The 21388-nt window shown below is 42.3% G+C and overlaps 1 protein-coding gene across 1 annotated transcript in view; it reads left to right on the top strand.

Moving 5' to 3' along the window:
• The window catches only part of SYN3 (synapsin III), a 407670-nt gene that overhangs the window by 44542 nt on the left and 341740 nt on the right, over positions 1-21388 (top strand). The window contains exon 3 of the mRNA XM_019728421.2: positions 7881-7972. Within this exon, the coding sequence (XP_019583980.2) occupies positions 7881-7972 (92 nt within the window). The remainder of the gene's footprint in view (positions 1-7880; positions 7973-21388) is intronic.

Below are 21388 nucleotides of genomic sequence, written 5' to 3'. Positions count from 1 at the left end.
TGAGGTCGGAGGCTGGCCCATCTCTGCACATTAGAACACGACTCACCTCCAATAAACTGTTGCAGCGGGACGGGTGTCGGCCTGGGTTGGGTTCCAGCTGATGTCATTCCGGGTGTAATTTTGGGCAAAGCCACTCTGCCTCCCTGGGCCTCACCTTTGACGTCTGCAAAGTAGGCATTCCTTCATTCAGTGATATTACTGAGCGCCTGGGCTGTACGCTGGGATGGAGCTGTGAACAACACAGACAAAATGCCTGCCCCCTGGCGCTTCCATTCTAGCGTGAGTGATGGACAAGGCAGTATTTAATTGGGAAGGATGTAAATATTGATGTCAGATGGGGATGAGGGCTACGGGGAAGATTAAACCAGGAAATGGGGCTTTGAGTACAGTAGGCGCTTTTCAGGGACTTGCCTGTTGGGGGCGCCATGGAGCAGAGGTGTGAGTGGCATGAGGAAGCAGATCGGCGCTCCAGCTCTGGGAAGCGCTTAGAGGCTGAGGGCCTGGAGGCTGGAGCTTGTTCAGTGTGTGTGACAAGAGAAAGGAGGCCTGTGTGATGATGGCAGACTGAGTCAGAACTGGGGTGACGGGTTGGTGGGAGGCAATGTCAAGGAGGTCATCAAAGTCTAAACCATGTGGGGCCTCATAGAGCAGGTAGGGCGTAGGTTGTCTGTATTTAGTACTGCTTTTTAAATTATTGCTGCCGTTTATCCTTTTAATGAGCCTCTTAGACTCTGTGAGACTCTGTGAAAGAACTTAAGTTGCGAAGGAGAACACAGTACATACAGAATGCTGATTTTTGAAAAAGAATTTTGTTGATGACAGTTTAGTCCCAGGAGTAAAGCCTAACAATCAGTTAGTGATTAGGATGGAATTTTGATGACAACTTGCAGGAGGACTCAGGAATGCCCTAATCCTAGCTTGACAATCACTACCACTGCCTCTGTCGCAGGTTCCTCCGGTAGCTGAAAACACAAGGAGGAATCACAGAGTCAGAATGCCAGTGAGTGGTAGCTGGTCTAGGCCCGTCCTCCCGTGCAGGGTTCTCGGCTAACGAACGCTACCCTGAATCCGTCCGTCTAGGCTCTAGGCCATAGCAGGGTCACCTCTTACCAAAATCTCATTTGTGGATGCTACTTACTAAATACGTCGCTGTTGTTACACAAGCATTCCAAGGTGCAGCAAACACAATCATGAAAAGAGAGCAGGATATCTGTGCTGTCGGGGAATCAGAGCTTTTGCTGCCAACTCACGGAAGAGAGTGTGGCAGAGGGAAAGGTGGAGGGCGGCGTTAGCTTCTTTGAGGAGCTACAAGGCAGGAGGGAGGAAGCTAATAGGACGACCACCGCGATCAGCAGACACTCAGCTACAGAGAGGCGGAACGTGGAAGCCAGAGTCACACATGGTTGCCGAGCTTTTCAACCCAGCAGGGACCCTGCCCACTGTTACATGTAGCACTGCAGTGTCCTGACCATTGGTTAACAACAGTTCCTGTGTACGAGGTACAGTGATGAAGCTTCGGGAAGAGGGTCAGAAGTTGTCCTAACGTTAGGAACTGAGGCTGGGGGTACCGGGGGCTGCCCATCGTCTCCTATCCACTCACTGTCTCTGTCTGTCTGTCTTTTTCTTCCTGCAAAATATATAGGGAGTGCCTAAGGCCATGGAAACAGGCACACTCTAAGGGCTTAAGGGTGCAGTTTGGACCAGATAGGTCTTCACTAACTGACAAGAACGTCCAGTATCTTATCAGCCACCCTTGGACTCCAGAACAATCTGTCTGCCAGCGTCTTGCCTTTCTCAGGAACTCTGGACAACATCTCTTTGTGTCAAAATCCTCCTCCCGTTGGGCGTCACGGTCAAGGCTGATAGCTGCTACCTCCACATTCCCACACATTTTTGGTTTCTTGTGTACATTCCATTCAGTCATCCAATACCAAGTCCCAATTTCTGTTTCTTTCCCATTGATCTGTTGGCCTAACAGCATCCTTCAACTTATTATAATAATGATGATTGCAATCACCATTTTCCATTCTGTCATCAACATCATTATCATTGCAAATGCCACTCTTAGTAACGAAACATGACTATCCTTGCGCTTTAGTAATGTTATCTGCTTGGCATCACATACTTGCTAAATGCAGTTCCACTGAGAGTGCAGTGAAAGACCCTGCAGGGAACTGAATGCATTCCATCTTGTTCCTCTGTGTGTGTGTGTGTGTGTGTGTGTGTGTGTGTGTACACGTGCATGCATGTGTGTTTTCTTGGAACTGAACATGTATTTCATTATAAACAGGTGCTTATATCTCCTGATCTAGGGAGCTATAGAAGAGGTTTTGTGAGTGGGTATGATTCTAACCATGTCTAGCACCAATGGCAGAGCCTGGAACTTAGAACATGCTGCATAAGTATTTGTGGTTAAATAGCTAATCACTCCCCTCCTCTGTAGCCTTTAGCATTTCCCAGTGGCCTCCCAAAGATGTCTTCACCCTGATTCCTGGAACCTGTGAAAATGATACTCAAAAAGGATTTGCAGATATGGTGATGATTGTGGCCGTTTTTCTTTAAATAATTCTTTATGTTCCCTTTTCTTCTTCTGAGACTTCAATTACACGTGTATTAGACTGTTTGATATTGTCCCATAGCTCACTGAGGTGTGTGGTTTTATTTGTTTGTTTTTTAGTATTTTTGTTCCTGGTATTTTAGTATTTTAGTATTTTTGTTTAGTAGCTTTGTTTTGTATAGTTTGTATTGCTTTCTCTTCAAGTTCATCAGTAGTTTCTTCTGCAATGTCTAATCTGCTGTTAATTCCATATAGTGCACTTTCCACTTAAGCTATTATGTATTTTTTACCTCTAGAAGTTTTATTTTTCCATTTCTCTACTCATTATGTTAATGTTTTTTTCTTTTACATTTTTGAGACTGTGGAACATATTTACAATAGTTGTTTTAACTTCCATTTTTGCTCTTCCCATCCTGTTCCTTGTTTCTGGATCTGTTCTTATGGATTGAGTGCTCTTTATTATGGGTATTTTCCTGGTTCCTTGCATGCCTGACAATTTATGATCAAATGCCACAAATTTTACACTGTGAATTTTACACGTTGGGTGCTGAATTTTGTTGTATTCCTTTAAGTAGTGTTGTCCTTTGTTCTGGGATGCAGTTTAATTTCTCGGAATATGGTTGATACCTTCAGGGCGTGCTTTTAAGCTTTTCTCAGGGCAGATCTAGAGAGAGTGATTAATCATCTAAACCTGCCTGGGACTAAGGTTCCCAGGACACAACTTTTTAAAAAACCAGGGCGAAGGGGTTTTTGAGAAGCAGGCGTTTCAGGTTTAAAATTGGGAAAGCTCCTAGCAAACTCAGACAAATTAAATATCCTGCAGCTAGCGCGTACTGTAGTCCAGGGCTAATGTAGCCCCACCACTAAATGTTGAGAACCCTGCTCACGTACAAGGTCTTAACATGTTACCTGTTGAGAACATGAACTATCCCCAGCATGTGTGAGTTCTGGAGAGTCTTGGGTCTACTACTGTTTGGGGATGGTTCTTTCCCTGGCCTTAAGTAGTGTTCTTTCATGCCTGCTCCGATCAGTACTCAGCCAAAACCTTACAGGTCTCCCTGGAGGTCTGTTTCTGTGTAGTTCCATCTTTTCCCATATTCTGTCCTGCAAATTCTACCTGCCTTGGCCTCCGGGAACTCTCATCTCCGAGTCCTCAGCTCAGTGAGACTGCTGAGCTCTGTGGCATTCTCCCACACACGGCATTGTCCCACGTGCTCCACGGCCTGGAAACTGCCTCCCAGGAGTCAGCTGCCCTAATCATAGGGATAATTTCACTTGTTTCCTTTTTGCAAGGATCACAGTCCTGTCATGCTTGTTGGCCACTGTCGAAAAACTGTTACTTAATATACTTTGTTTTTCTAGTTGTTTAAGGTGAGAGTGTAAATATAGTCCCTGTTCCTTCCTTGTAGCCATAAGCAGAAGTCTTTACTTTGTGTAATTTATAGCTCAATATATTTTTTTAATTATGTTAACATATTTGAAGGGGTTATTACTCTTTTTCTGGTCATACCATTTTTTTGTACATTCAGTTTACTCTGACGAAGACAATGAAATTTTTGAAAATATTAATGGCAACTTTACAGAGCTCCTCCTTCCGTGTCTCAGCCCTGTGCTAGGTGTTTCATATACATTATCTGGGGTCTTTACAAAAAAACGTTTAAAGATAGGTGTTATGCATATTGTTATCTCCATTATTTTAGAGATGTTAAAACTGAGATTCAAAGTAGTTAGTAACTTGATCAAACTCATCAGCTAATATATTACACACCTTACAGTTAAATGCAATCTTTCTGAATATTCATTTATCCCCAGCACAGGGCTTAATGTGCAGTATTCATAAAGACATCACATAAGAAAACAGTGGGGGCCAAAGGGGTCTTGAGGTCAAAGGGTTAACTTATGCAGAAAATGTAAGTGACCTGATGATCATATTTTACAATATAGATGAATCGCTGATGTTTTTTTTGTGTGTGTGTGTGTGTGTGTGTGTGTGTGTGTGTGTGTGAGAGAGAGAGAGAATGTGCATATATCTGTATACGTGTATGTGTTAGCTGCAGTGGGTAAAGCAGCTTACCGAACCATATTGACCTTCTTTGAACTTCATGCCTGTGCAGCAATACTGAAATTGCATTTAATTTCCTAAATTATTGTATTAGTTTCCAAGGACTATCATGAGAAATCATTACAAACTTGGTGGCTTAAAACAACAGAAATGTGTTCTCACCATCCTGGAGGCCAAAAGTCTAAAATCAAGGTGCCGATATGTCTACCACTGCCTCTGAAGCCCCCCGGGGAGATCCTTCCATGCCCCTTCCAGCTTCTAGTGAGTCCTGGAGTTCCTTGGCTTTTCACAGTGTAACTCCAGTCTCTTCCACCGTCTTCACGTAGCCTTCTTTCCTGGGTCTCTCTCCCCTTATCTTCTTTTATAAGGACTTGTCATTGGATTTAGGGCCCCCCCCATTAATTCAGGGTGATCTCATCTTGTGATCCTTCATTCCATCTGCAAAGACCCTATTTCCAAAAAGTCACACTTGCAGGTGTCACCAGGTAGGATGTGGACATATTTTTTAGGTGGATACAGTTCATTTGCTACAGTTTCTCTGAGAGCTCTGGAGCTCTTCAAAATTGGCTGCTCTTGAAGATGCTATCAGGAGGGCCATCCTGCTCTCTTGAAGAAGTGGCTTGGACCCCTGTGTTCATTTCCATGGCTGTGCAAGCTTTTAGAAAGTTACATACAGAAGAGTTCCCTTTCTTTGATACCCTAACTCTCTATGCTCAATCCAACAGAAACTTGCTACCCTGCAGCCTAGGCATTTACTTTCTGTGATTACTCGTAAATCATGACTGGGAAATAACTCTAGACAACCCAATCTGAACACGATGACCTTGTCTCTTGTATGTGCAAGCCTGAGTGTGTCTTCTCTCCAGGTGTCTTTCTTTCCGTTTGGGCAATGAGGCAGCCTCTGGGTCTTTGCCACCTTTGAGTAGAAAATTCTACCATCCAAGACTCTGATTCACTCCCTTTCTTTATGTATTAGGTGCCCGACTCTTCTGTGTTGAAACTTTCTGCTAATTTCTTTTTCTCTGCAAACACAAGCAGCAACTTTTCTTGCTAATGCTTCTTTGTCATCTTGCCAATAAAGTATCTTAAACCTGATGGGACGGCATTTTTAAGGCATTAGACTTAATAACTAGGTCATTACCACTATTTACGAACCTGGACTCATTAACTGGGCTCTTTGCTTTTCACCTTACTACAGCATAATGAGGTCATTAATTAGAGCAAAAGGCATAAAGCACTCGGGCCTTGTTTTAAGGCCATTTGGGGAGATGGCTAAGTCTTTGGTCATAATTTCTGTTCAGTGTTTCCAAGGTTGCCATGAAATGATAGTTCCCTTCAATATAAACTAGTTTTTCTCTTTAAATGGGTTATTTTTAGGTTCCCAAAATTCCCAGTTGTAATCTACCCAGTGCCTTATTCAGCTGAACAGTGGGGGCAATGGGGGGCAGCAATTAAAAGCACAGCTGGAGCCAGACCGCCTGGGTGTAACTCTTGGCTCTGCTTCTTACTGTGTGACATTGTGCAAGTTATTTCATCTCTCTCTGCCTCAGTTTTCTTTCTTTCTTTCTTTCTTACTTTCTTTTTTTTTAAATCTGGACAAGTGTGAGGATTAAATGAATACATACATGAAAAATGCTTAGGACAGTGTCTGGCACATGATGAGTATTTTATATATGTGAGCAATTATTTTTTTCTTTTAAATCCTAAGAAATAGCTTTTGATATCTACTGTGAATGTGAGACAGCTTGGTTCTCTATACTTTCTGGGATGGAGTTACAGGTTGAATTGTGTCTCCCTAAAATTTGTATGTTGAAGTCCTAACCCCCAGCACTTCAGAATGAAGTGGTCTTATTTGGAGATAGGATTTTTTCGGAGGTAACCAAGTTAAAATGAGGTCATGGAGCAGGCCCTACTCCAGCTGACTGCTGTCCTTATAAAAAGGGGAACGTGATACAGAGACACACAGAGAGGGAAGACAGTGTGATGAAACATGGGGAGGGAGAAGATAGGCGTCTACAAGCCAAGGAGAGAGGCCTGGAACAGATCCTTCCCTCATAGCCCTCAGAAGGAACCAACCCTACCGACACCCTGATTTTGGACTTCCAGCCTCCAGAACTGTGAGAAAAGAAATTTCTGCTGCTTAAGCCACCTAGGGGTGGTACTTTGTTATGGCAGCCCTAGAGAACAAATACAGATGGTTCTAACATCAAATTGCTATCCCCTGAGGGAGCATTTAATCTGGTAGGAGGGCTGTATTCCATAGGACTCTGGTCACAAGCAACAGAAATACACTAAGTTATGCGTAAGCAAATAATAGAACAAAGATGAACTTATAAAGATACAGATGCATCTCATAAAATCTAGTTGCAGGATTATAGCTGGCCCATAAGTATCAAGAGAACTCTCATCTCTTGCCTCTGTCCCTCTGTGGTGACTTTGGTCTCTCTCTCTCTCTCTCTCTCTCTCTCTCTCTCTCTCTCTCTCTCTCCTCTTTCTTCTTTCCTCTCTCCCTCCCTCTCCCTCTCTCTCCACCCTGATTTTTTGTGCTTCCCCAATCCAGATGGCAAAAAACATAGTCCTAATTGCACCCAGGCTTGTGTATTAAAGATACAGCCCTCTAGAGAAAGCTGTATGAATTGCTCAGCAGATTCTAATTGTAATGGAAGGGCATCTATTCCTCCACCCTGGGTCAGGGGCCAACCCCATCAGTTGTGACCAGGGGAACGGTGTTTCACTGCACAGACATGGTGCTTCTACTGTAGTCATGTGGATGGAATGAGGGGAGGGGCCATGACCAAAAAAGGGAACAGATGGCAGATAACCTGAGGAGGGTTCCATTAGCAGTGCTAAGTGGTCACGTAGCTGCAGAGCCACACCATGGCATAGCAAGAAGCTGAAGAGGTCTAGAGAAAATGTTATATTGAACAGCATTTGGCCTCTTATAGTCCTGGAGCATCTGCCACCTTCACGAGATAGAATTTAGTCGTGGTGAAGAGCATGGATCCTAGAATCAGAGACACATGGATTTCAATTCAGCTTTGCCTTTTGTTAGTTATGTAATCTTGGACTTGCCAGTGTGTGCCTCTCTGCACCTCAGCCTCCTCATCTTTCAACAAGGGAAATAAATACCATTAGCGCCTTTCTAAGTTTCAGGTGAGGTATAAATGTGCACTGGGCACATGGGATTGCCCCATACATGTTTGCAGTTGTTAGCATCATTAATACCTGATGAATCCTTTTCTGCTTTGCTCTCTCCTTCAGGCTGAATTCTCAGAGTTGAACCTCGCCGCCTATGTTACTGGGGGCTGCATGGTGGACATACAGGTCATGAGAAGTGGGACCAAAGTTGTGAGGTAAGGATGACGGGGATGCAGGGAACCTTCAGCTGCGAGGTGCGTCTGGGACACCTCACGTAGCCAACCCCTCTGTCTATTTCCTATGACCCAGCTCCTCCATTATTACCTGTACTTTCCCAGCCAGAAGGTCTGCTTCTAATGCGTTCTAGGTGTTGTTACAATAGGAGTGACTAGTGGCACAAATAATATGGAGAAACAATGGTGGGGTCCTGGAATGAGCCGTGGGCTTGGAGAGAAAAGACTTGGGTTCCGTTTCTGGCTTTGCGGTTCTATTTGAACATATCATGTAGTCTCTTGCCCTCTGACTCTCATGGGCAGCACGAGGATAGCAGCTCTGAAGCAGGAGGCACGTTTGTGAGAGCACCCGATTCATTGCAAAGTGCGGCACAAATGTAAGGGTTTATTAGAACGAGCTACATCCTGCTTCCGGCAGTATGGCAGATGGAATATTTGGAGAACCCCCTCCCAGGACACCAAACCTAAAAGGACGGGATATGATATTTTCCATGAAATCTGTTCATAATATGGGCTGAGCTGGAAGGGAAATGAGGGAGTTCTTCAAAAGGCCAGAAATGTCAAGAAAGTGAAAATCCATAGGAGTGATAAATAGTAAATAGTTGTAGTAATATATTTTTATCTAGTTAAGCCACCCAGAGGATGATACAAGCTAAGTCCTGGGAGGGGTTAGATGGGGAAGAAATAGGATTAGAGAAAATAAGATTCAGATTTGGGGAAGTAGAGAAAACAGGGAGAACTTTGAGGAAAAGGTGGCATTTTTTTCTGAGTCTTGTCAACTGGTGGACTATGGGCATTTCATGCATTCTAAGAGTAGGAAATAGTCTTTTTAAATGGAGAGAGACTAAAAAAAAAGAGTACATCTTGGAAATTATGATAATTCAGCCATCATTTACTGAGTATCAATCTTGTGCCAAGAAACACATTACGTGGCTTCCTATTTCCAACAATGGTGGGGTAGATTATTTGGACTAACTTTTCTACAGAAAATAACTTAAAAACTGGTTTTAAATAGTCTTCAGAGCCTTTCAAGAGGAATTACTAGAAGAGAATGATGGGGAAATGGAAACTCAAAGAGATAAATGAGTACAAAAGCTACCTTTGTCCCTGAGGGTATTTCCTAAGTCTGTCAAATTTGAAATTGGTTTTGATCGCCTGTCAGGGGCAAGGGAGACAGAAATCAATACCCAGGGCCACTCAAGGTAGGGAATGTAATGGTAGACCCTACCCACAATAAGCTGAGACCAAAAGGACGACATCTTCAAGGTGAATGTGAATTACAAGTAGATGAACCCTCACAAGTAAGTGCAGATTGAACTGCAGTTTATTGGTCTTCCAGGGAACCTCAAGCATGCAACTTGGTTTATGGTGATCCCACACATCTCAGAAGTAAAAACATATCCTATGTAGAAGAAGGCACTTTCATCCTAGGCTCCAAATAATTACTCAAATAAGTTTTTTGTACAATAGCTAGCACGTAGTCAAAGATAACCAGGCACAGACACCATGAATGAGAAGGAACAGGAGCAATAGACAACAGAAAGAGACCCTCATATCTCAGATATTGGAATTCTCAGATATAGATTCTCAAAAGAAAAAAATCATACAGGTTAAGTTAAAATGTATCAGGTTTGAGGATATCTTCAGGGAATAGTAAACTATAAAAAGTGATACAACCAATTTTTTTTATTTTTAAATAGAACTTCTAGAAATGAAAAATACAATAACCCAACCCAAGTCATTGGATGTGTTGTGTTTAACAGCATATTAGACACCATTGAAAAGGTGTTAATAAAGTGAAATGTAGAGCTGAAGAAATTATCTCAAAACACAGAGAAAAAGATTGGAAAAGTCAGAAGAGATGGTTAAATCTCATGAGAAGGTCTAGCATTGATTTAATCAGAGTCTCAAAAAAAGAAGGAAAAGAGAATGGAACAGAGGCAGTACTTTAAGAAACAATGACTCAAAATCATTCAGAAAGATCTCTACAACCACCAAAAACAGAAGCTCAAAAGATTTAAAGTAGGATAAATAAAAAGAATTCTATACCAAGACACAATAGTGTGAGTGCAGAAAGATAGGGAAAAAAAATTAGCCAGAGAAGAAAAGGCAGATTGCTTTCATTGAACTAACAGACTGACATTCGGTTCCAAGGGGTGGAAAGGTAACCCTTAGGGGCCAAAAGAAAATAATCGCCAACCTATAATTCTATCCTTAGGGAAACATATTTTATGAATGAGGGCAAAATAAAAACATTTACCATGACAAGACCCTCAATCAGGGAAATTGTAAAGTATGGACTCTAGGCAAAAAGAAAACAACCCCAGAGTAACAGAGTAGCAAGAAGAATGAAGAACAAAGACGGTGGTTCAATGTTAATAAACAGTAAGTTAGAAGGGGCTGGGGGTAAATTAAGGTGTTCTGAGGCCCTTGTATTGTCCGGGAGGAAAGTCAATGTATTGGTTAATAACAGGCTTTGAAAGGTCAAAGATGAATGATGTAATTTCTGGGTAATTGCTAAAAAAACAAAACAAAGCAGAACAAATCAGAATGTAGTATTTTAAAAGTACAAAGCAGGAGAAAAGAAATAATACAAGAAGTCAAGAAAGGTGAGAAATATTAGCCTCGAACGGGTATGATGAAGAAGATGGTAGACTTAAATCCAAATATATCAGCAGGCTGACATCATTGTGAATGGCTTGTACAGTAGTACTGGTTATTCAAATATGGACATTTTTCTGTACAAGTTGATAAGTAGCCCCTGTCCTGAACCCTCTGAATGCCTTCAGCCACCCTCGCCCCATGGATGGGCATGGCCATTGGGCTGCTCTTTCGCCCCCCAGTTCACCACACTGCTATCCTGCAGTCCATGTCTGTTCCTCCCGTGATAAGAGGATGCCCAGAATTGTAGGGGAGACACACCCTTGGAAGCAGTGGTGGGACCCCAGAGAGCCAACGCTTTGTTCCCTCTGTCCCTTCAAGGCTGCAAATGCCTAAGAGTCCTCTGGCCTCGCCCTCTCATGATCACTTGTGAGAATTGCAACCTCCCCAAAGTACCCTACGCATTGTTAAATATTTATTGTATCACCAATATATATTAGTAATTACATTAAATGTAAATGGACTAAATGTGTTCATTTACAGAGCATCTATGTAAGATTGTCAGAGTAGGTTTTTAAAAATCCAAGTATATTCCATTAAAGACATTCATCTAAAACATGAGAATATACACACAACACAAGAGTCACCTTTGGAGCACACACAGAGGAGAAGAAGGAAGTGGTGCAAGTCAAATGTAAAGGACACATACTACATAAGATAACCCAGCAAGAACTAAGTACTCTAGGGGATCTACCTAATACATCGAAGCAAACACAGAGAGTCAGCCAGAATGGGGAAACAAAGAAACATGTCCCAAATAAAAGAACAGAAGAAACCTCCAGAAATGGAACCAAACGAAACAGAGGTAACCAACCTATCAGAGACAGAGTTCAGAACACTGATGATAAGAATGTTTAAGGAGCTTAGAGACGACATAAAGAAGGATAGAGAAATCATAATTAACAACCAGTTAGAACTAAAGAACACAATTACCGAAATAAAGAACTCACTTGAAGGAATTACCAGCAGGTTAGATGAAGCAGAGGATCGAATCAGCGACTTAGAAGACAAGTTAGCAGAGATCACCCGAACAGAACAACAGAAAGAAAAAAGAATAAAAAACAATGAAAATGGTTTAAGAGACCTCTGGGATAACATCAAGCGCAACAACATGTGCATCATAGGAATACCAGAAGGTGAAGAGAGGAAGCAAGGGATTGAGAACATATTTGAAGTAATAATGTCTGAAAACTTCCCTAACCTGATGAAGGAAACCAACATACAAGCCCAGGAAGTGCAGAGAGTTCCAACCAGGATAAACCCAAACAGGTCCACACCAAGACACATTATAGTTAAAATGGCAAAGGTTAAAGACAAAGAGAGAATCCTAAAAGCAGCAAGAGAAAGACAGAGGGTTACATACAAGGGAACTCCCATAAGACTATCAAATGACTTTTCTACAGAAACATTGAAGGCCAGGAGGGAGTGGCAGGAGATACTCAAAGTGATGGAAAACAAAGGCCTACAACCTAGATTGCTTTATCCAGCAAGGCTATCATTTAAAGTTGATGGAGAGATAAAGAGCTTCCCAGAAAAGAATAAGCTAAAGGAATTTATTACCACCAAGCCAGCATTGCAAGAAATACTAAAAGGACTTCTGTAAATAGAAGAAAGATGAAAACAATCTAACTACAAATTTAAAAATGGCAATAACTATGTACCTATCAATAATCACTTTAAATGTAAATGGATTAAATGCTCCAATCAAGAGACATAGGGTGGCTGAGTGGATAAGAAAGCAAGACCCTTGTATATGCTGTATACAAGAGACTCACCTCAGATCAAAAGACACACACAGGCTGAAAGTGAAGGGTTGGAGTAAGATATTTCATGCAAATGGAAATGAGAAAAAAACTGGAGTTGCAATACTTATATCTGACAAAATAGACTTTAAAATGAAGAACATATTAAAAGACAAAGATGGGCACTATATAATAATAAAGGGATCGATCCGACAAGAGGACATAACCCTAGTAAACATCTATGCACCCAACATAGGAGCACCTAAATATATAAAACAGATATTGACTGATATAAAGACAGAGATCAACAGTAACACTATCATAGTAGGGGACTTCATCACCCCTCTGACAACAAGGGACAGGCCTTCCAGACAGAAAATCAATATGGAAACAACAGCCTTAAATGATACATTGGACCACTTGGATATAATCGATATTTTCAGAGTATTTCACCCCAAAGCTGCAGAATACACGTTCTTCTCAAGCGCACATGGAACATTTTCCAAGATAGACCATATGTTAGGCCACAAAACAAGTCCTGATAAATTGAAATCATACCAAATGTCTTCTCTGACCACAGTGCTATGAAATTAGAAATGAACTACAGGAAAAAAAAAAAACTGGAAGACACACCAATTCATGGAGGCTGAATAACATGTTACTAAATAATGAATGGGTCAACCAGGAGATCAAAGAAGAAATCAAAAGATATCTCGAGACAAATGAAAATGAAAACACGATGACCCAAAATCTATGGGATGCCGCGAAAGCAGTCCTAAGAGGGAAATTCATAGCATTGCAGGCCTACCTAAAGAAACAAGAAACATCACTAATCAACAGTTTATCTTCACACTTAAGGGATCTGGAAAAAGAACAGCAAAATAAGCCCAAAGGGAGTACAAGGAAGGAGATAATAAAGATCAGAGCAGAAATAAATGAAATAGAAACCAGAAAAACAATACAAAAGATCAATGAATCCAAGAGTTGGTTCTTAGAGAAGATAAACAAAATCGACAAACCTTTAGCCAGACTCATTAAAAAAAGAGAGAGAGGACCCAAATTAATAAAATCAGAAATGAAAGAGGAGAAGTGACAACAGACACTGCAGAAATACAAAAAATTTTAAGGAAGTACTATGAGGAACTATATGCCAACAAATTTGACAATCTGGAAGAAATGGACAATTTTCTAGAGGCGTACAACCTTCCAAGGCTAACTCAAGAAGAAACAGAAAACCTGAATAGACTGATTATCACCAGGGAAATTGAATCAGTAATCAACAATCTCCCAACAAACAAAAGCTCTGGACCAGATGGCTTTACAGGTGAATTTTACAAAACGTTCAAAAAAGAATTATCACCTATTCTCCTCAAGCTCTTCCAAAAAATCCAGAAGGAGAGAAGACTCCCAAACGCTTTTTACAAAGCCACTATCACCCTGATCCCAAAATCAGACAGACACCACAAAAAAAGAAAACTACAGGCCGATAAAAAGAAAAAACTAAAAATAAAAAATAAAACATAAGAATATAGAAAGTTGGAAAGTTAAAGGAGATATATATGGCATGTAACTACTGCACAGAAGAAAGCTAGCCAATGTAGTTATATTAATATCAGGGAAAATAGGCTTCCAGATGAAAAGCATTACTAGGGAAAAGAAAGAAATCCATTATGATAAAGGATTCATTACCCAGGAGAGATCATTTTAAATTTATATGCATCAAATAAAACTGCCTCAAAATATACTTCAAAAATTGGCAAAACTACAGTAAGAAATAACCAGTTCGTCATCATGGGAGATTTCAAGAGTGGTACATACATTCATTTACTCCTCACAGCAGCCTCATTTTGCACAGAAGAACCATAAAAAACCTAAAATGCAATATTCAGGAATCTGTGTATGTTCATATTTGGGGTTATTGGCGCTGATGTCCTGCTTCCCTATTTGGGAAAGGGACTGACTCGTCTTCTTCTGTGATGTGTAGAAACCAGAACACCTATCCCATTAGTCCTCAAATTTGACTGCAGATTAGAATCTCATGAGAAATGCTTTAGAATCCCAGTGCCCAGGCAATATGCCCTACCAATTACACTAGATTCTCTGAAGGTGGGATTTGGGCATCAGTAGTTTTAAAGCTCCCCAGGGGATTACAATGGGCAGCCTGATGGAAGACGTCCCCAGGGTACTCTCACCTTGGCCCAGCACTGGGGCTGGGTCAGCTGTAAAACTGACGATCCTCTGGGTGTGCTGCCCAAATAAGAGTCACCTTGCAAAAGTAGACATCTCCAAGCCTCATTGTAAATGTGCCATCTTCTTCCTGAACTTACAAATTTTTTTTACACAATTAAATTTACAAAAATGTTCAAGGCATTTCCTAGTCAGCTAGTCTCCCAGGACTTTTAGGAATGGCAGGCTTTGAAGACAGTTGTTGTGGGTTGAATTGTGTACCTCTCTACCCCCCACCCCCAAAAAAAAAAAAAAAGAAAAGAAAAGATGTATTAAAGTTCTAACCTCTAGGACCTCAGAATGTCACCTTATTTGGAAATAGGGTTGTTGCAAATATAATTAGTTAAGATGAGGTCGTACTGGAGTAGGGTGGGCCCTGAATCCAATGTAGCTGATGTCCTTATGAGAAAAAGGAAATGTGGACACAGAGACACAGGGAAAATGCCACGTGATGATAGAGGCAGACATTAGAGGGATGTGTCTATAGGCCAAGGAACACCAAGGATTGCCATCAGTGACCAGAAACTAAGAGACAGGCCTGGGACAAATTCTCGCTCAGCCCTCAGAAGAAACCAACCGTCCCAACAACTTGACTTCCGACCCCTAGCCTCTAGAACAGTGAGAGAATAAATTTCTGTTGCTTTAAGCCATCCAATTTACAGTACTTTGTGAAGGCAGCTCTAGAAAACGAATACAATAGTGCCTCCTACACACGTACAAACCTCCGGAGCTCTTGCTAAAATGCAGGTTCTTATCTGTTCAGTGTTCGGGTAGGACCCGAGGTTCTGGATTTCCTACGAGCTCCCAGATGTCGGTGCTTCTGGAAATGCAGAGCAGTTTGAGCAGCAAGGGTGTGGACAAGCCCCCACCTGACGCTGACACTGCTGGTGGAAGACCGTACCTTGGGTAGCCAGGGCTGTGCGGGCAGTGCCAGTATAGCCAAAGTCCTCTGTTCAGGGCTCCATGGGGCTATTGAGGTTTATTCTGTCCCTGCCTGGGATGGTGCCTCCAGTCTCAGCCAGGAAGCTCGTTTTGGCCAGCCAGTTTACAGACCTGTGAGAACGCGCATGCAGAGTAGGTGCCCCCTGCCTCACTCACTGTGTGTCCTAGAGGTGGGGTCAGTAAAATCGTCCTCAGGCATATGGTGCTATTCCAATTTCTCACTGTGGCCTCCCAAAGCAAGAGTTTTGAGCAGTGCTCTTGACTTGCAATGTGTTCTTTCAAAGAGACTCGTGTTGTACTGACAATGCCCGTAAACACTTCCAAGCATGCAATATGAGCAAGACCTAGGTCTTCCAAAGGCTTGCTCTGGGAGCTCTTTCAGGGAAGTTGACCTGTGGTAGAGCGGACCACTGCTGACTTTCTCCAGCATCTATTCCTTTTGCATTGGGGAATAGCACCTCGATTTTCCTTTGGGTGACCCCCCTCCCCAACTTGCAGTCCGTGTGGTGTCTGGAACTCATGACACATAAGCAGCCCTAGAATCAGACTACCCCACTGGGACCCATGCCAGGCCAATGAGAATCCATTGTGAGACTTTTGCTGGAACTCTTGGGTGAGAGACACATATGTTCTACTGTGGCTGCTGAGCTGGTGGATAGATGCCCAGAACTGCTGATGGCTATCTCTCTTCCACCTCAGGGGAACGATCTGTTGAGATTGAAGCCAGGACAAAGGAAGACACAGCTGGGGGAGGGACGGAGGGAGGGAAGAAGGGAGGGAGGGGGAGAGAGAGCGAGAGAGAATATGACCCGATGATGTTATTTGAGGCCCGGGATCCAGACACTCATCTCCAAATCTGAGCCCCCTCCCCTCCCCAAACAAAAATCTCTTTTTGATTAAGCCAACTGGAATTGCACATGCAGAATTCATGAATTTTTATTTAACAACACTTTATAGCATTTCCAACGTGCTAGGCACTGTTCCAAGCGCTTAACATGTATTGACTCATTTCATCCTTTCAACAACCCTATAAGGTGTGTGCTATTATAACCCACATTTTCTAGATAAGGAGGCTGAAGCACCAGTAAGTTGGGTGATAGCATCAAGGTCTCCAGGTGATAAGTGGCAAAGCCAGGATTCAAGCCTAGGAGGTCGGGCCCCAGAGCCTGTGTGTGGCAACCTTGCACTGGACTAGCTCCTTACCAAGGGGGAGACTGTTTCACAGTTGGAGCTGCTTAAAGATGCAGTAAGTTCCCCATTATGAGTGGTATGCAAAAGTATGACAACCATGTGGCAGAAAAATATTGAAGGGATCCAAGCATCTGACTTCAGATTATAGGAATTTAGTGAAATGAAAGGACACTAATTAGTAACATGAAAACATATGAAAGCATAAAACTCATTGATAATAGTAAGTATTTGGTCGGATTAAGAATACTCTAATACTGTAATGGTCGGTGTAAGTCACTTTTAACTCTCAAGGTTAAAAGACGAAAGTGTTAAAAATAACTATAGTTACAATGATTTGTTAATGAATACACAAGATGAAAAGATGTAAGGTGTACACTGACGTCAAAAACATAACACGTAGTGAGGGGGAAGGAAAAGAGTAGAGTTTTTGTAGGTGATTGAAGTTAAGTTGTTATCAACTTAAAATAGACTGTCCTAACTATAAGGTGTTTTATGTAAGCTTCATGGTAACCATACAGCCAAAACCTATAGTAAACGCACAACACAGAAAAAGAAAGGATTCAAAACACATCACTGCAGAAAATCATCAAATCACAAAGGAACACAGCAAGAGAGGAAGAAAGGCACAAAGGAACTACAAACCAGCCAGAAAACCATGAACAAAATGGAGATAGGAAGCCTTACCTATCAATAGCTACTTTAAACATAAATGGATTGAATTCTCCAACCAAAAGACACAGTGTCTGAATTTAAAAAGAAAAGATCCAAAAATATTCTGCCTATAAGACAGTGACTTTCGCTTTAAGACTCACATAGGCTGAAAGTGGAGAGGTGGAAAAAGATATCCCATGAAAATAGAAACCAAAAGAGAGCAGGGGTAGCTATACTTTCTCAGACAAAATAGACTTTAAGTCAGAAACTATAACATGAGACAAGGAAAGACAGTAAATAATGATAAAGGGGTCAATTCATCAAGAGGATATAATAATTATAATATGTATGTAGTATAATAATAATTGTAACTGTATATGTACCCAACATCAGGGCACCTAAATATATAAAGCAAATATTAGCAAATCTGAAAGGAGAAACAGTGATACAATATTGGTAGAGAACTTCACTACCCATTTTCAACAATGGATAGATGATACAGGCAGAAAATCAGTGAGAAAACCTTGGGCTCGAAATACACTTATACCAGCGGACCTACCAAACATGCAGAGAACATTCCTTTCATCCAACAGCAGCAGAATATATATTCTCAGGTGTACACAGAACATTCTCCAGGATAGAGCATGCATTAGGGCACAAAACAAGTCTTCACAAATTTAAGAAGATTGAAATCATATCAAATATCTTTTCCAACTAGTTTTATAAAACTAGAAATAAATATCAGGAAGAAAGCTAAACTAAAAAAAAAAAAGGTTAACTATGTGAGGTTATGGATATGTCAATTCCCTTGATCATGGTAATCATTTCATTAGACACAAGCATGCACGCACAAACGAGGTCTGACAATTAAGTTCCAGAACTTGTTGCAACAATGTTGCTGATCTTGTTTTGATATCAGAGGGATTATTCATTATGAATGTGAACCAACTGGACAAAAGTTAACCAAGTTTACTATTTGGAAGTGCTGAAAAACCTGCATGAAAAAGTTAGCCGACCTGAATTTTTCGCCAACAATTCATGGCTCTTGCATCACGACAGTGCACCAGCTCACACGGCACTGTTTGTGTGGGAGTTTTGAGCCAGTAAACAAATAACTGTATTGGAACACCCTCCCTACTCACCTGATCTGGCCCCCAATGACTTCTTTCTTTACCTGAAGATAAAGGAAATGTTGAAAGGAAGACATTTGGATGACATTCAGGACATCAAGGGTAATACGACAACAGCTCTGATGGCTATTCCAGAAAAAGTGTTCCAACATTGCTTTGCAGGGTTGACTAGGCACTGGTGTCTGTGCATAGCTTTCCAAGGGGAGTACTTCAAAGGTGACCGTAGTGATATTCAGCAATGAGGTATGCAGCACTTTTCTGGGGTGAATTCGTGAACTTAATTGTCTGACCTCATATATATATGTATATATAGATACACATACACTATACACCTTATCTACATAACAAAACATGTTGTACACCATAAATATATACAATTTTTATTTGTGAATCGTAAAATTAGTAAACTTGGGAGGAAAAATAAGAAAGTGGCAGCACTTGGATTTGAATCCAGGTCTCTGATTCTGTGCCAAGTGAATGTCCACGTGTCCTCAAATCCTGAGACTTTGTTATTCTCTTTGTTGCATTACCCCTGTCCACCCCAGGGCATCTGGTCCTGCTGAGCTCGCCCGAGGCCGCAGAGGTGGACAGAAAGCAGCAGGAAGTAGCCATTTCTCCAGGGGGCAGAGTGTCAGCATTGCTCTTTCTTAGAAATCTCCTGCTCTGACCTGAGACTCTACCTCGCTGCACCTCAGTTTCTTTATCTGTAAAAGGCGATCATATTATTTTCGTGTCATTTTTGTAAGGCTCACATGAGCTATTACATGTGAGAAGTTTGTTCATTTCATGCCGCAAATATTGATTAAGGGCCGACTCTGTTTCAGGCTCCATTTCAGATATTGAGATTTGTCGAAAACAGAATTCACCCCCAAGTAGTTCAAATAAAGAGATTTTAATGAAGGAACCACTAACAGAAGAATGTGAGGGGCTAAGGGAACACGAGGCATCTAACAACAGCAAACATCAGGAAGCCATTATCATCCCTAGGGGAGTGAACAAGCAGTGGTGATAGAATTACTAGTCTTAATCTAGTAGGTTTCATCTAGACTCGAGCGGGAGAGCCGCTCAGTGGAAGCCATAGGTGTGGAGCAACTCAGCTGCTTCCCAAGTCATGGCACTGAAGCAGGGTGGGCAGTCGGAAGAAATACCACCAGCCTTCCCTGCCCCCCATTGGGGCCTCACTTTGGCCAGAGCCACGCAGAGACCAGTGAGCCAGAGAGCCAGGTTGATGCTGCCCGCAGAGGTCAGCCTCCTGGGGCTCAGAGCAGAGTAGGGAAGGTGGGGTGGGAGCAAGAGGGCAGAGAAATAGAATAACTATCTTAGAAAATCATCAGTGAACGAAATAGACTTAGTCTGTTCCAGTTCAGATTCTAGTAATGCTTTGCAAATGGCAAAGTATTGCAGACACATTGGTTAAATCATCCGTAACTACAGTCATTACATTGATAGCACCCCTTCCTCTGGCTTCTGTCAAACACCCAAACTACAGGTGGCCAGCTGGAGGTGCCTAAGAGCGACCCAGACATCGAGGTTCGCAGTAAAGTTGCAAAATAGGGAGCAGAGCAGGGGCCATTCCAAGGCACGTTAAGATTCGTGCTCTGTGGATGGCCGTGGCCATTCTGGGCCGAAATTCAAGCCTGGCTCTGCACTGGAGCAATAAAAAAAAGGGCAGCCATGTCCATACAGACAGATGGAATTCGAAATACAGGACAGGAGAAACCAAGAATGAGAAACACCCAAGAGGCAGACATTAATGAGGCCCCAGCCTAATTACGCAAGCCACGTTCTCCATTTCCAGCATTAGGCAACCCTGAGTTACAGGCACCCGTTCAAACCACAGTGGCTGATAGTGTGTATCCACTCATTAGAAGGTCAGACCTTGGAGAGGGTTGGAGAAAAGGAGCCAGGAAGCATAAGTAACACAAGACCTTGAGGAAAGGCAGCAGAGACTCAAAAATTCCCCGGTACCCACTCTCGACTTACTATTTCCAGGGAGGTTGTTTGGGACAAGACAGAGATACCTGGGCCTTTCCCAGAGGAGAGGATATTTTATAAAATCTTAGAGGTCCAGAATTGGGCGGGCCCCTTAGAGTTTTCTGTGTGCCCCCGTTTTTACAGATGGGCAAAGTGTGGCCGGGGAGGGGGCAGGGAGGAGGGCAACCGTCCACAGCCTCCTAGCATGTGAGCTCCTCAGCCAGGATGAGCTCTCAGCTTTCCTGATCTCTATGGGGGGCCTCTCAAGCATCCTATCAAAGAGCATTATAAAACACTTGTGCCTTTCCTTTTTATTTCATACATTATCGCCCAGTCTCCGGAGCATCCTAAGCTTGGAATTTCAAATTCCACATATGCATTCATTCAACAAATATCGCCTGAGCGCATTCAGAGCACCGGGCGCAGTCCGACAAACATTACAAAGAGTGCAGTTTCTGCTCCGGCTTCTCAGGCTGTGTCTGTTTGGAAAAGCGCTCCCTTTAACTCTCCTAAGTGGTTGCACACCCACTGAGCTGCTCCTACTTTCCTTTCTTTCATGCGTTAAAGATGTGCCAGGCACAGACGATACAGCAGCGACAAAATAGACAATACCCCCTGTGGAGGCGAGGTTCAAGTTGCAGAAAAACGGGCAACATGCAAGTAAGCAAATACACGTTCTAATGGCAGATGGTGAGACATGGGTAAAGCAAAAGAGACAGTTACTGGTGTTTTGAGGAAGGGTGACAGGGAAGGCCTCTCTGAACAGAAACCTGAATAAAGTGAGCGGAACGTGACATATGCATTTGGGGAGGCGCTTCTCTCTTTCTCTCTTGACTTTGAGTGGGCGTGCACATAGGTGAGGGGCAGCTTGGGGGCCAGAA

The sequence above is a fragment of the Rhinolophus sinicus genome, linkage group LG02 (genome assembly GCF_036562045.2).
Source record: "Rhinolophus sinicus isolate RSC01 linkage group LG02, ASM3656204v1, whole genome shotgun sequence".
Lineage (NCBI taxonomy): Eukaryota > Metazoa > Chordata > Mammalia > Chiroptera > Rhinolophidae > Rhinolophus > Rhinolophus sinicus.
The sequence above is the reverse complement of the archived record's forward strand: the minus strand, read 5'-3'. Positions and strand labels throughout refer to the sequence as shown.